The 16,018-nt window shown below is 37.0% G+C and overlaps 1 protein-coding gene across 2 annotated transcripts; it reads right to left on the reverse strand.

The window, feature by feature from the left end:
* Nucleotides 1-887: 887 nt before the first annotated feature.
* On the reverse strand, nucleotides 888-15,429 carry mcoln3b (mucolipin TRP cation channel 3b). 2 transcript variants are annotated; one of them, XM_015355125.2, is made up of 14 exons: nucleotides 15,318-15,429; nucleotides 13,870-14,096; nucleotides 12,734-12,901; nucleotides 10,595-10,748; nucleotides 10,242-10,317; nucleotides 9,932-10,028; nucleotides 9,233-9,332; nucleotides 8,517-8,629; nucleotides 7,712-7,861; nucleotides 4,277-4,378; nucleotides 3,640-3,762; nucleotides 3,291-3,497; nucleotides 2,977-3,107; nucleotides 888-1,076 (listed from the first exon to the last, which is right to left on the reverse strand). In XM_015355125.2, exons 2-14 carry the CDS (start codon nucleotides 14,092-14,094, stop codon nucleotides 1,043-1,045), a joined length of 1,680 nt encoding a protein of 559 aa, XP_015210611.2. In that variant the 5' UTR covers nucleotides 14,095-14,096; nucleotides 15,318-15,429; the 3' UTR covers nucleotides 888-1,042. The 2 variants fall into 2 exon arrangements, with proteins under 2 accessions (XP_015210611.2, XP_006634884.3); XM_006634821.3 differs by lacking the exon at nucleotides 15,318-15,429 and adding an exon at nucleotides 15,002-15,301.
* Between the last annotated feature and the right edge of the window lie 589 nt (nucleotides 15,430-16,018).

Genomic DNA, 16,018 nt, shown 5'->3' on the forward strand with positions numbered 1-16,018 from the left:
CCCTTGCAGAATATCACTTTTACACTTAAGTCTCTAAATTTGTGGCCTATAAAGTCAGGTAGTCAATACAAGATCTTGCTACTGACTCAAGGCTCCAACAATCTGGCTCTTCATGTCCACACACCCCCTTAGGCTCCGGTCACTTGAGGCCGGTCCTCTACTCACTGTCCCCAGGACTAAATCATGGACTTTTGGTGACGGCACCTTATCGATCGCTGCTTGTGTTGTGGAATGACCTTCCTCAGACTCAGACTGTGAGAGACGCCTTCTCTGACTCTCTTCAAATCTAAACTTACCTTTTTACCAACATCTGTGGTTTATTGCCTTAAGTCAATCTGTAAATACCTGTTTTTTTCTTCACTTACTGTACTTTTATTGGTCTTTTTTGTATTTTTCTTTATTCATGATATATAGCATCCCTGGGTTTGGAAAGGCCCTTTATCAATAAGTTATTAAAAGTGAGTAGGGATTCTACAGATGAAACCAAAATAAATCTTTCCCCAGAATGATAAACCTTTAAATGTTGATAATTTTTTTGCAAATGCACCATACATATTTGCCTGCTTTACTTTTTATTTTCCTTTTCGTTTTATTTTCCTCAGTGTTTATATACAGATTTCTTATACAGTATCAATTTCTAAATTGAATTCTTTTAATTGCCTAAACCACAAGCATTTGAATCCATTCCTGCTGAAAATGGCTGTTCTACATAAGTCAGTCATTGCTAGTGTATTCAGTTTTACTCTACTTTTAACTTTTTTCCCCAGACTTCATTAATGCCTTGGATAGTAGCAACAATTTGTTTTTATCAAACATCGATTGTTGTATAACAGCCATACCATGAAATACAAAAGATGATCTGTTGTGTTACAATCTATACCATTAAGTGATTGTTATTCTATTTATTCTATGTTTAACATCAACAATAGAAGAAGTCTGCACCGACAATTAACAATTCAGTTAGTCTTTTATAATTCCATTATTAATGGACTTTTCGTGTAGTGTCAGATGAAAGTGCAGTGATCTCTTGAGCAGTACACAGCTAGCAGTCCAGTCTCCCCTCCGAATCATCGAACCTGGAATTAAAATATTGAACAAAACATCACAAAAAGCCAAGTGTTTTAAATATAAATTAATTTAATTTCCGAGATAGACATTATAGAGAATTGTGGAAATAGAAGCATCTGCTGTATAGAGAAGGGCTAATTTAATAGAGAACCACTGTGGTAGACAAGGAAAAACAGTTATGCGAGTTTTGTAATTTTCCTGTTGAACATTTATAAATAGGTATACAAATAATTCTTACAACTAGTGTTAATGATTGACTCAGGCCATTACTGATGTTAGGAACAGTAAATGTGTGCAGAAGAAATAATGTACTTGACGTACAAGTGAAACAGAATATATGAAAGGTAAAAGAAAAGAATATTGCAATGGATAATATATTTTTTCCTGTGCTACACCAACACTAAAATAATGAGAGAAAGTGTCAGACATAAGACTTTCAAATGATTAAATATTTTAGTAGTGTGAAATTGTGGTTAGGGCTCCTACTGTACGTGCAGACGAGGATCGTGGTCTCAGATCATGCGAGACAGATCATGTAATTAAAGAATTACAAAAATAATGGTTTTAGCCTAACGTACTAAATATTTACCTAGATGTTTACCAAGGAAGAAGGTGACAACATGCCTCAAGCTGAACAATGTAAACAGTGTTTGCATAGAAAAAGCAGAAGTGTTACAGGTAATGGTTGCACTTGAGATAAACAACTCACAAGATCCTGATGGTGTTCTACACACTATACTCCTATATATGCATAAGAACAGGACATGTATGTTTTTAGTTTGAATAGTGGATAGAAAAGAGTACAGGTAAGGGGTGAATGCTCAAATTGATCTTTAGTGAAGTATTACAGGGATCCGTATTCTGACCACAGCCCATCTTGGCAAGCAACATTTAACAACGACAACTGCGGCGTGTTATTTTCAGGTAATATAGATCCAAATATAATGTGGGAAAGATCTTTTTAGTGCTAAACACAAAAGAAGTCAACCTGATTTAAGTATTTAAAACCCCACAAAGCATTGACAAAAGCAACCCAATGGACTTCTTCAGATCAACAGTGTAATATGTAATATGATGAACTGCACACAAGTAAAAAATACAGAGAAGTTTATTTTAAAGTTATTTTCTTAGAGAAGGGTAGTGGATTGAAACCAATAACAATTTGTGCATTGAACATACGGTATGTAAGTTATAACTACAATGTAAATGCAAACATTTCGTTGAACCTGTCTATACATTCAGTTTGCCAGCTTTTAAGAAAATACAGGAGAAAGATTTAGGGAGATTCAGCTTAGTCTGCCATCTTGAAATTTGTTTAGACCTCTGCCTGGACCTTTGGTTGCTGGGACTGTTTCTAAGCTGCAGAAGCCTTTGTATCGGTTAAAGAAAAGCCCGTGTTCCTTGTATCCTGTGGAATGAATAAATCACCTATTTCATGAGCCCAGCATTGTGTGTGCCAGGTCATTGTGCACAAGAGGGAATTTAATTGTAGCTCTTTCAAACCAAGCTCTCTGGAAATCGTGCCGTGACAGTTACGATAGATGCATAATAAAAGAGGAAGTTATTCACAACTGTCTTGTGATGAAGATGTAGTCACAGAAAGAGACTAACTTTCATTACTGAATAACTGTGACTTTGTGCAGAACTCAGAACAATATACTGTTTAATCAAAGTTCAGCTCTACAGAAATCTTAACACATAATTGGCAATAATGAGGCCAATAAAATCTCTCTGAGCCATGTACTTCGTAGTCCAGATGTGTGTACTGTTCTTTATTCAGATATGCAGTGCAGAGTCAGGCTGAGTTTCAGTTCATTATTTCATGTAAAGTTAACTACAGTTTTCATTACCTACAAAAAAGGTTCTTTGTGTCAAGAGGAAATGTTCTGCTCTGACAGCAGAACTCACCGTGACCAGCAGCTTGAGAAGCATGACAGTTTGTCTTCCTCTATCCTGTATCTCCCAGAAGCAGGCAAGTCTTTGCATTCTGCTATGAATTCTTGCAGCTTGGATTCTGGGAATCCATCTCGTTGGTGTTGCTTGAAAAACAAAAGTTGAAATCTCATAAAATATTTTTAAGCAACCGACTTACTAACCACAACTTCAAAGGAAACAAGAAATGCTCCTCAAATTTTTTATTTAATAAAGATTTTAGGGTCCTTAGTTGAAAAAAAAAGTGGACATCGAGGACATTTAATTTTATGCATGAGTTGTTAACCTACCTTAATAGTTTCATAGGTATCAGTGATGAGGGCGATGAAGAGGCTGAGTACCATGTAGATGAAGAGGGAGATGAAGGAGTACAGGTAGACTCGGCTGAACAGCCACACCAGGTAACTCTTCTGCTGCATGTCACTGAATGTTGGGAACATGTCATCTCCATTGATGAGGGAGAACAGGCATTCGGTCACAGTGTTTAAGGTTCTGAACTGGAACACAAAGTCATTAACATACTGCAAACATCATCATTAATTGATTAATTCTTATTTGCATTTCCTTCCAAAAACAAATTAAGTATGAAATAAGATGCTGCTCTCCTCCTCTCTTTATGCATTCCAAAGAAATGCTTACTTTGTTATGGTAAGGTCCCAATACAATCCATCCACAGAAGCAGTACCCAAGGTAGATCATCGCCGCACAGCAGCAGAACCGAATTACATTTGGAAAGGCTGCCCTTAGGGTTAATATCAAAATCTGTCAAAATAAAACAAAGCAGTAACACTGGAATCAAAACCTTAATTCTCTGGTACAGGAACGGATGCCTCAAGGGCCACAGTGTCAGAAACCTTGAAGACCTACTGTAGTAACCTAATAAGTTAGGTTAAACCAAACATTCGTTCCACAATACATGATGAGTGCATCTGTTCTGCATCCACCAAAATTCAGTGCCAGTCACTCATGGGCTCCAAGCACACACAACACCACACCTTGAGAATAGCAGGTATCTCCTCTATGCCAAAAGACTAGGTCCATTATCTAGATTTCAGAGGAGAGTGGTATCATATATGACATGATTAACTGGTCGAGCGTAATAATCTTCGTTAAAGTATATACTACAGGAACTGTTCATGACTACTCTAACGTAACAGAGGCAGTCCAGAAATAATTATGTATAAAACGAAAAAATGAAGAAAATGAAATCCCTGGACTCAACTTATTAAAGCCTATAAAGGAATCTAAATACAACATCATTTGGATTGATACTTACATTGTACTTTTGAAAGAAGCCCAAGTAGCGAATAACTCCAATCCAAACGAGCATTGTAGAGGTTCCCAATAAAATGCTGCAGATGTCATAACTTGTTAAATTCTAAAAGAAAAGGTAAAAAAATTATGCCCCATTTTCAGATTACACATAAAGAGACCTGCCCTTTTCTCTATATCTATGACATGAGAAAAAGAAAAGTTGATTATGCTTTAGACATCTTAAATCTTGTTAATGTTACTCCACACTTCTGAATAGAACATGCCTAATAAACAAAGTAAAACTCTTCAATACTTCAAATGCACCATCATGCCCAAAACATCCTAGGGCCATAACTGAGAATACAGAACAAAATCAGAATCTAACAGGACAGACTGGATACAAACATATGAGCTACAAGTGCCTATGTCTATTAAATAATTCCCAAGCCATTGTAAGGAGAGTGTAATGCACTGTGCTCAGACAAATTCAGTGAATTTGACTGAAAAAAAAAAATACTTGACCACAGTACTGATAGGATCAGACCTTGATACATAAGGATTTTGTTTTTCTACAAGAGATAATGGGTGCTGAAGCTTTTGTCATTATTTGGATTTTCAAATCCAAACCAAGAGCCAAAAACTTGGTCTTGTATAAATCACCAGAGTGAAAGTTAACTTGGCAGGCCCCGCTGTTTTGGCAAAAACTAAAATTTTAATACAGAATTTGCTTTCAAACTAAATATCAGAGGTCTAAATCATGTGGAGTCATCTTAATCCATGTTCATTGTAAAATGACATTCATAAGATAACGGGTCACTGTTTGTCTGCAAAACTGGATTTGGCAAAAATAATGAATTTCTCTTCTGAAACTACTAGGCCAAACTAAGCAAAATTTACTAAACAAAGTAGTATCTTGTTATCAATATTAATAATGTGACCTATCTCAATAAACATGGCTGTTCTATGCTGATCAAAGAGTGCATATTTTCTATTGCTCACATTCAGTCACAAAGCTCATATGAAGGTGGAAATGACTTTTCATGCAGCACAGTTCCCATATAGAAGGATTCAAGAGTTTCTCACTTTGATAAGTGAGAGATCTGGAGCTCTACACAAAGCGTTCCCTCAATCGAGATTTAGACTTGTGCAGAACAGGTTGATTGGTTACACCCTACTAGGCTTCTCAACAAATATTCAGACAACATATTCTCTGAACATGCTTGTGGGATTGAAATGAAACCGTGTATGTGGAATATGACATGATCCCTCTCAAAATTTGTTCCAAACAATTTTTACATTAAGAAAACAGCCCAGGGGTCCTAACGGTCTCTCCGAGTAAAGATGCTCACCTCCGCACAGACTAAGCTCCGCAAGGGGCAAAGGCTTCCCATGAGGGGGTGCATAAGTGTTGAGGTGTGGCAGAGTGTAGGCTGGAATTAGATGGCCATGTTCTCAAGGCTCCTGCTGACACAGTGACCCCTGTACCTTCCCAGACCCTTGTAGTGGTTATGGTCATACCTCTTCTCCAATTGTGCAATTCTAAATTTATTTTTTAAAAATGGCTCCCAGGAGCACAATCAAATCAGACCATCCTTAAGAATAAGAACACATATCTTGCACCATAACTATAGTTGACTTATAGGATGTTATGAGCTTGCTTCTATTTGTTTCTTTATAGCTTGTACACTGACACAGCAATCACTCTCTCTATATAGCATTGATGTCTGTAACCAGTTAAAGAGTAACAGACTATGGGAATTATTGTGAACTGAATAAATCATGATCACATTATTGCATAGAGAGATGGCTCAAAGATCTTATATAGCTGATATAATAAAAGCTTCTAACTCCATATTTAGTGTGGGTAGGGGTATGGTTACAATGGAACAGAAACCTATGGCTCGGTAACATATTACCTAGCACATAAATGCTAAACCTTTTTTAAAAAGGCCATAAAAGTAAAAAGCTACACATGGGGTCAATTGGCTATGAGAGAGCACACATAGGAAGTTGTGTTATATCAGAAGATGTACTTTCCTGTGACCTTAAACCTTTCCTAAAGGTCATATTCAAACTTGGATCATTTCTCCTTATACTGTACAGTGCATATACAGTCATGGCTGCCCCCACACATAGGGAACCGATTCTACCTCTAAAAAAAAAATGTGACCTTTGATCTCACCTTAAGGGGAATAACAGCTAGCATAGAGGGTGTTAGTCATGGGCATTTGGGACATGTATAGGAAGCCGTATATATTTCTCATCAAAATGTGATTGTCTATGAATATGGATACGCAATCTTGGCCACCAATTGCTGCCGGCACCTGTACATTTTATTAATACTTGCACTGGATAAGGGCATTTGCATGCAATCAATAGAATAAATAAAGTAGCAAAAAGGACAATAAGTCACAGTTACAGTGCATGCCTATAAAAATATTACTTTTGATGCTTAATCCGTTATTTCACTCATAACCACAAACATTTTCAGGAAAATGACACTTTTGCAGCAAGTGCACTGGCATTTTATTGAAAAAATATGGCACAGACTTTAAACAGCATGATGAAATTTGATCATTAACAAGGTCGATCAACATTGGGCCCCCCATCAGGTTTCAAAAGAGCAGTCATGGGATACTTTCCTATTCCACTGCTAGAGCCTAAAAGTAACTGTTCACTGATTTGACCCCTAGATGCCACGTTGTCCCAACCCATCTCACAAATGTTCAATGGGGCTCCAGTCTGGCGAGAAGGGCATCCATGGCACAAATATTCTTGTTGTGCAATAAAATCAGTAAAAATTAGTTTAAGTTTCATAAGACAGGATGAGCCCATAGCACGGACAGGAAGTCAGATCCAATAACTTGATAAATGTTGCACTGTGTGGTCAGGTAACGGTCATCCACTAAAGTTGCAGTTCTGCCATTAATTGGTTCATTGTATACACTTACAGTCTTATCAAAACACATGGAACACACCGACATTCATGATGGTGGTCTACCAAAAAAAAAAAAGTGTTGATTCATCACTACGAGGACTTCACTCCACTGTTTTCAAGTCCACCTGAGGTGTTGCACCATCACCGCAATAACATGGTTTGTTTGCTTAATCAATATTTACCATTTGTTACTTTCTTTCGTGATTTTGTTCCAGGCTTGAAATTCATCACTTCGATCTACTCTGTCACTAATGAGGCGATTTAGTGCAATCAGCAATGACAGTCAAAGCCACTTGAATGCATCACAGACAGTCTAGAGTGATCCATTAACCAAAGGAAAGCAAGAAATGTTTAATCAATATCCAAACTCCATATACATTTATTGTTCTAAAAACATACATGCAGAAATAGAAGGCTATATTTCTTTTGATGCTTGCTGTATATACATTGTACATTTACTTAGTATTTGATGTGAAATCCATTGCCGGGAAATATTAATTTATTCAATCTCCAACTAACCTTTGTCTGTATTTCAATTTTCAGGATGGAGCCAATGATTGTCAGTGTGTCACTGACAATGATGAGAATGTACCAACCATTCACAAACTCCATACGTTCTGACCAGGGCACTTTCTTATTGTACCTGGTAAGAAAAAAGACTGCATATTCCTGAAATACAAAAGGTATCAAACATTACCAATTAATGTGTTAAATTCATATCATTATCTCACTTGAATTGAGAATGCATTACAAATAAATTACCCCAGAGCAGGTAGAGACAGAGGCAGATGAAAAGTGGGTGCAGATTTATAAGCTGACAACATAATATTCAAGCACAATACTGCAAAAAGTTCAAGGATGGCAAAATAAAAAAACTCTTATATATTTTAATTTAGGTACATTCCTGCATGCATGTGCTCACAGCAGAACAAAAACACTTTGTCCAGACAGGCCAGGTATCTGGACATTTGCACTCTAAATTTTCCTAAAGTGAAGAAGTAGCAGTATTTGCTGGTATATCCAAGATATCTCCTTCCAGATGAGACAATAACTGCATTATCTGATCCATCTAGTCTTTCTGCAGCCACTTTGACTTCCTGACAATTCTTGGCTTATTCTGTTTTGTTTTTTAATTCTTCAAGCTCTATTGCATTTAAACATGGAGATCAATTTGACTAGGAGGTAGAAACATGGCTATTGAGAGTGCCGTCTTTCATTCCTTACATAAACAGTGCATAGAAACATACTTCAACTGTAACTATGGATGTGCACATTTTGCAGATTACTCTATTGTATTATCAGCCGAAACTATAACTTGACTTACCAACTGCAGATTTATTCCATTGATGACTGATCGCATACAAAGAATAAAGGATGCCGCACATGCCAGGATGATGAATGAATCAAAAGCCAGCAGATAATGGATATTCCTTGGAGCTGTGAATGAAAAAAAAAATTCTGAATGATTCCATCAGGGGCTTGTGTAACACCTGACAAACACAAGGAGACTGCAATTTCAATCATCTTGAGAGTAACTACATGGTTGTTCTACATGTGTCAAGACCTTTCCCCACAAACATGAATGGTGCTGAAATACTAGAAAAAAACAGCACAGAAGCCTGCTAAACGATTATATTTATGAAAATAATACAGAGAATCAGGAACAACTGATCTCTGACATCTCCCATGCTAGGTTAAAAAACATTGCAGATAGCATCAACATGCATGTGGCACCTTGCCTCTTTCATTTGAGTCTATTCATTCTTTCAAGTTGACATTTGTTCACAGTCCCACTATGCTATGGAGCAGAAGGGTCAAGGATACTTCCCTGTGACAATGGAAACTGGTCCAGTTACTGCTAAGAGCAGCCCTGTCTGCAGACATGACTTGGGTTTCAGTCCCCTGGCTTCTGAATGACTTCAATTTATGTACCACTGAATCTAGAATTATTTTTAACATTGCCCAGATCTCTGCTCACAGACATCTCTGGCACCTCAAAAATAAGAATTAAATGGGTATGGATAGATCCAGAGTACATACAAGCCCCTGTGATATTCCAGCCTCTGCATTCATTAATGTCAACATCGTTGTCCAGTGTAATTTTAATTTTGCCGCTGTGAGCTTTGTTGTTGAATGTAATCTGTAAAATAATTTCCAACATGTTAAAAGGGACAATGCACAGTAGTTATACAGTATCTTGGTCGGCACTTAAAAATAAGCATTAATAGTCACAAAGCCACCTACTGGCCAAAACCTCCTATTGATTCAAATCTTCTGCATAAAACATTTCACCATCAAAACTCATTTAAATTACTTGAGAATAAGGTGACAAAAAAAGTTCTTACATAATCATGGTATGTTGTTTACAAACATTCCCCAAGAGGAAGGCTTCGAAAAATGTGTATTGATGAGCAGATTTTCAGAAATTGCATACTTTCATTTTAGTAGAAAAGATCTGACAAGAGGAATATTTTTTTAGGAGACTGTGCTTTTATCCCCTTATAGTTTCCGTTATCTCAGCTATGAGTGACAGACATTTCATTCTTATTTTATAAGTCGCATATTAGTTTTGTTCCTCAATGAAAAAAAATATAGGTAATCTCAGACCTCTCAGTACTAATAACTTCTTAGTCACCACTTGCAGTTTGTGGTTTCCTTTGTATACAGCCATTAATAACAGAATGACTCGTCACACCCAGTCGCATGCAGATGAGGGAGTCATGTCTCCATGTGACTTACTGTGACGGTGAAGTCATAACAGTCAGGAAGCTCATGAAGCCGCACTGTCTGAAGGTTAATTGCCTTCAGTGTGAAGTTAATATGTACAGACAGCAGCCTAGAGGACACATGAGACATTTTCAACAATCACCACCACAGATCTCTAGGAGTCACTACTTACATTATCATAAACTGTAGTACCACTTAACTAACTGCTAACCGTTCTCTTTCAAAAAAAGAGAAATTAGTAGTCCCATTACCAATCCCATAAAAATACATTGTTCTTTTAGCTTGGCAGGTGGCCTTAATCAACTAATATTTAAAAAGTCACCTTTTGAAATCCAGAGTAAAGGCAGAAGGAAGTGTTCCGATTCCCAGAGGCTGCAATGGGTATATTTCAATGCATGCTGGGACAGAAAAGAAAGTCATTCCCTTAAGTATTTATGCTTCTCAAACCATGTTTGGAAAAAAAAAAAATGTATACACACTGTAGGTTTGTGAAATAACAGCCAATCCACCAGACATTTTACCATTTGTTCCGCTTTGCGTTTTTGTGGTCACAAGAATCACCAAGCAACATCCCCCTCCCCAACCAACAACTATTGCTGGGTTTCCAGCAATGACAGCAAAGCTTAATGCCTTAGATGCACACATGTATGGGTTCAAAGTCCAATTTTTAAATACCTGTCTCAATCTGGGGGTCAATATCAAATGTCTCATTTCCAGGATAGATACTGCCATTCTTATAGAAGGCCTGGCAGACAGACAGGGGTGTATAGACATCTTCAAGCTTTTCATAAGCGTGATTCCCAACAGTGAGGTTGTGGAGATTCAGGTACTACACAAAGAAAGAAGGCCAGGCGTCACAAGGATACAAATACTTTACAACGATACAACTCGTCGCGCATAACCTCTCAGGTTTTGTTGCAGGAAGGAGAGAATTAGAACATAGCCAATGCAATGTCAGTGGTATGATTAAATCTATAAATTCCTCCATTGTAGCAAAACAAACAATCCAAGTAAATACAGTAATGAATGACAATTTAAAATCTTCATATAACTTTTTTAAACTAATTCATACAGCTGTTAGACTTTATTTCTCAAGTATCTCCTCTCTGAACAAAAAGTGAACTGAATAAATGAAGTTGCAGTGTCTCTAAAGAAAAATTGTAAATCAAATTGTAAATGCCAATTCTACAATTTCTAGAAAATTATAGTTTAATTGTCTTTCAATCTATAAGCCCTCTGGAAAAACACCTTTACAGCCTCTTATAAGCTGAAATGTAGTTTTTCCATTGTTTGTAACCTCAAAGCTGATGCATTCTAATTAAGTTCCAACATGTTTTTCTTTCATTTTCTAGCCAAAGCAAGACTAGATTTACAGTCAAATGCAGCATTCCAGCAGATATTTCCAGTATACTGTATACTGTAGGAGTTTGTGTGAATTCCACCAACCAATAAAACTCAGTAATCATTAACATTAAGAGTTCCAAAAAGCAGATAATTGTTTTTTAAATGTATAAGAGGTCATCTATATAAAAGCACCAAAGTTCACCTACATTTCAACATGAAGTATTTAGTCTTTTAAGTAAATGAAGACATTTGGTCAACTTATTTTAAAAAGTGTGGAGTTGAAAAGCTCTCTAACCATTTTTGCCACAGGTGGACTTTGCCCAGTCCAAAGCACACTCCTAACAGACCACAAATCCACAACTCAACCTTTGGAATGGTTTTTAGAAACTTCTAGAATTCTTATAGAACCACAATTTTAAATGTACCAATATTTTGGAAGATAGATAATTATGCAGCACATGGAGTTCTCAACAGCACGGAGAAGGGTGTTCTTTAACATTGCCTTGTAATTCCCATTATGAACTGCTTTGTAGTTCATTACAGCTTCCCCTCTATTGCTCACAATTATTTTCAGTTTAATCTAGGTGGTGTATGATTATATTCCTTTCAACATACTGGCACAGAAATTGTGGTTCAATAAGAATGCTTTGGAAAATGAAATATGAAGTTCTATCAAGGTTACTGCATATCTTGAATCCTTCTGGGAATAATGATGATTACTCACTGAAATAAACGCAATTAAATTGGATAAAAAGAAGCATGGACACCAATAGAGGCATGCCTGGAGTGCTGAAGAAAAAAAAAATACTGCCAAAACTTCTCTACAGTTCCACAGACAATGCTGCTTCCATAATGTATTCATCTAAAAAGACACTGTAAGCAATTGTCCAAGTGGATACTCACTGAATCAGTTAGATCTAATGTTATGGAGCTTTAAACCTAAAACCCACTCTTTTTTGTCATCACATTCTTTTCAATTACTTCCATACCACAGCAGAGGGGAAGTCAAATTTACAGGAAATAAGTCCACCCATCTGTGTTTAAAAAAAAAAAACAGCAAGCACAGATTGTACAGTAAGCAGAGTAGTTTCCAACCACATGACTTAAGCCCAGCACTCCACTAACAGATGACAGATTCATGATTCACGTCAACTGTTTAAGGACACCAGACAACACAAACCAGGAGGAAAGCTGAAACAGCCACGTCTAGAGCAGCACTCTGATGGAAGTTAATGAAGATCTACTAAAGCGGATTGGGAAACATTTGGTATATATAAGGAATCCAGAGACTGCATTTTATCACTATTGAAAGTGTAACCTTATTGTACTTAGAATTTAAGGGGCTCAATATATGAGTAGCAGATCAAGAACTCTTGGAAGAACTTAAGAACTTTCATATTTTGATCCAATGTCTGGTATTGGTGACGGCAGCAGAAGAGGGTAACATAAGCACTGAAATTTAGCACTCACCTGATTAACTGCAAAATAGATGTGATCATACACTTCACTTTGTGTATAGACTGCATAGGTCTCATCTGGTCGGTCACTGTATCCTTTCAAAAAGAGATGCTTAAAAGCCATCAGGTTCTCTTCTTTAAATGCAACTACCATCTGGTTGCTCAATCCAAAAGACACCAACTACAAAATGATAATAGATTAATAATAACAAAATATTGTAATATCTACTGTACTAAATGTTAAAACAAATATATGCAGTTGTAAGATATTCAAAGAATGGGAAAGGCAAAATGTTGAAAGAGAGCAAATTAATGAATAGAAGGGATAGATTTGTATGTATTAATAATGTTATCAATCCCAGAGTACCATCTGCGTTTTGCTCCTGGCACGTTCTTATTCACAGGCTTACTTATTTCAATTTTCTGTTTAAGCCCCATTTAAATCTGCTATGAGCTCTTAAAAAGCTGATTAATATTTTTAATTGTATTGAACCCTGTGCTAATTAGCGAGTTGCGGTAGTGGCCTCATTCAGGTGTGCGTCTAAAAAAAAAAAATTAAAAAATCTGATTTAAACGGAAGGAAAAACACTGACTTACTGTGCGAGTGTCCGACACTGTTCATTCAGAAATTGGGGAGCAAGTTCCTAATTACCATGTTGAGGAGAGAATGTATAAAGTGCCATGTCCTGAAGTTTTAGGAACTACACTTCAGGGGTTTATTTTGAAATCAAGGAGTGAATGAAGAAAAAAAAAAAACTCAAGACTGTCAAACAGCAAGAGCCCAGCTTCAACAAAGAACAGCAGACACTTGTACCCCAGAACAAGAACTGGGAACCACTGTACAGGTTAAGCAGACTGCTCACTTACTTGCGTGTTTATTGAACCCAATAAAATACAACCCCGAGATGTTCCACACAAACTCTAGACAAGTTAAACTAGCTGTACCAGTTCTTAATATGAGAACTGCTCCACACTCTTTGGACTCATATGAAATTCAAATTTAATTCGAACAAATGGCTTTCAATTGCAAGCAGATCTTTAGCTTAGTAAGAATGAGATATACTATACATTTGTCCTTCTTCACTCCTGAAGACCATCAAAAATAAACTAATTTAAGGTGGTCCCTTAAGAGGAAAAAAAAACAATTACCTGGATGGTAATAATAGCAATCTTAAGGATCTGCAACATCAGCTTCCACGGCTTTCGTCCACGAGCTTTGAATTTCTCACAGGGGTTCATGAAGAAATATTTGAGCTTCCTCCTGAAATTATCTACAGCATCTGCGTCAAGTTCCTCTCCATTCTGAGCCCAAAATGAATTGCCGCTTTGGTCATTGATTGAGCTGTAACTGGCAGACAGCCCCACATCCTCCATTTCTGAAAAGCACAGCAATTCTGTAGTCAACCCAGAACCTGGAGAGATGCTCATGCTCCAGGTGCATGATTTTCAAAAGGAGAACTGGACCTATTCAATTCAAAAAGCTCAACTTCCATTACTAAACATTGTTAAATTATGTTTAGTTAATTAAAAAAATAAGTAGTCTAAGCCTCATTCTGCAATTCAAATACTGTTTTATAAAAACAAATTTGCAGTACAGTTCTCATTTAGTCCCTTTTAAAGGCCATGCAGATCTCATCCACCATCACCAGCAGTATTTTTCATAGCTCTCCATCACTTAGAGAGAAAAAAAAAAAATCACTTAAAAAAACATAACTACATTCAACAAAATGCTTTTACTCCACGTCTTCTTCCAAGTTAACAAAAGAAATTAAAAGTTGTCTCTTGTACAAAATTGTGCTAAAAATAAGTTGGTTTTAATACCCAACTGATTTGCAGGTAAGGCAATTCCTGCAAGCACTGCCATTAATGTTCTATATCAGAGGGTCTATTACTACAGTACGTTAGTGACAGGCTTAACAAAATGCTTCCAACAGTCCCTCTAGATAGGGGGAAACACTTGATTTGCCAATGCAGTATCCATCCCTAAAAAGGGGTTGTAATAGCCTTACATCACATGCAAGGTTATGGAAGTGCTAATTAGAAGTAAACTATAGGATCACTGGTTTAACAGTAAGATTATAAGGCAGGCATTCCCAGACCTGGTCCTTGGGACCCTAACATCTGCTAGTTCGCATTACAACTGAGCTCTTTATTTTATTGAACTAATAAAGTAAAGTAAAGTCGCTTCAGGAGAGCTACAATTAGCCTCCTTAATTTATATTACCCTTTCTGACCTCACCGGTACACACAAGGAACAAAGAGGACAAATCCCGTGTCTTACCTGACTTTATGCTCTGACCTGAGCAGTAATGAAAAACAAACTGCATCTCACAGTCCGGACCTCGCCCGCCTTCTGCCATCATACCAGCAAGAACAACCCGTAAACGCCGCTTAAGATATTAAGTAATTAACCCAGTATTACCAGTACTGAAATAATAGCATAAAAGCGTAAAGACAAATGTAGAAAACCAACTCCATTTTTAAGTCAACGACTAAAAGTACGGTGTTTCTATTCCAAAGCGAAACGCGCTGAAGTCCATTAACAGACTTCAGGCTCGCTCGATCTCTGGTCTCTGGTCTCTCCAGCTGATACGCACCTTCTAATGAGTTGGTGGACTGATTGCTGCAATTATCATCAATTGACACCTTCCCATAGGAACAGCTGATCCAAGGATGGAAGGTAAAATCCCGAGGTTCCTATTGTAACCATTAGCAGAGCATCATGTGCTTGAATGGACAGCCCTTTTCTGCCTTAGTCACCGTGTTTCTGTAAGAGATTCACAGGCAATAAATGGCACCGCAATAATAGATATCTATCAAACGAGAGTTTTTTTTGTACTGGGGCCGTTCAGGAGCAACTGAACCACTTGCACGTCATATAGGGAGGAGGTCGGAATAATCTTCAGACAAGGCAATTGCAGCTTTCTGGATCATTTTGTATAAATGTTCTCAGTTAAACGCAAAAAAATAACTATTGCCAAAAATATTTTGATAGCCAAATGGCTCAAAGCGTGTGTTTTTAAATCAGAGTAACACACATGCGTGGGCATCTTTATTACCATGCTGATCGTATTTATTAAATATTCTGCGTAGCTGCCTCATTATAATGGCTTTGCATTTTTTAATTCCCAATAAAACACCTAAAAGTAAACACCATTTTCGTATTTGTTTTGGGTATTTTCATATCTTAAAGTGATTTCCTTTGTCGTTTAAATAGTGTTAATACTGTAAGGAAAACTTTTAACAGTGGGAGCTTCTTAGTTGCCTTTAAAATTAAAATCACACCTTCAATGAAGGC

The sequence above is a fragment of the Lepisosteus oculatus genome, chromosome 9, assembly GCF_040954835.1.
Source record: "Lepisosteus oculatus isolate fLepOcu1 chromosome 9, fLepOcu1.hap2, whole genome shotgun sequence".
Classification (NCBI taxonomy): domain Eukaryota; kingdom Metazoa; phylum Chordata; class Actinopteri; order Semionotiformes; family Lepisosteidae; genus Lepisosteus; species Lepisosteus oculatus.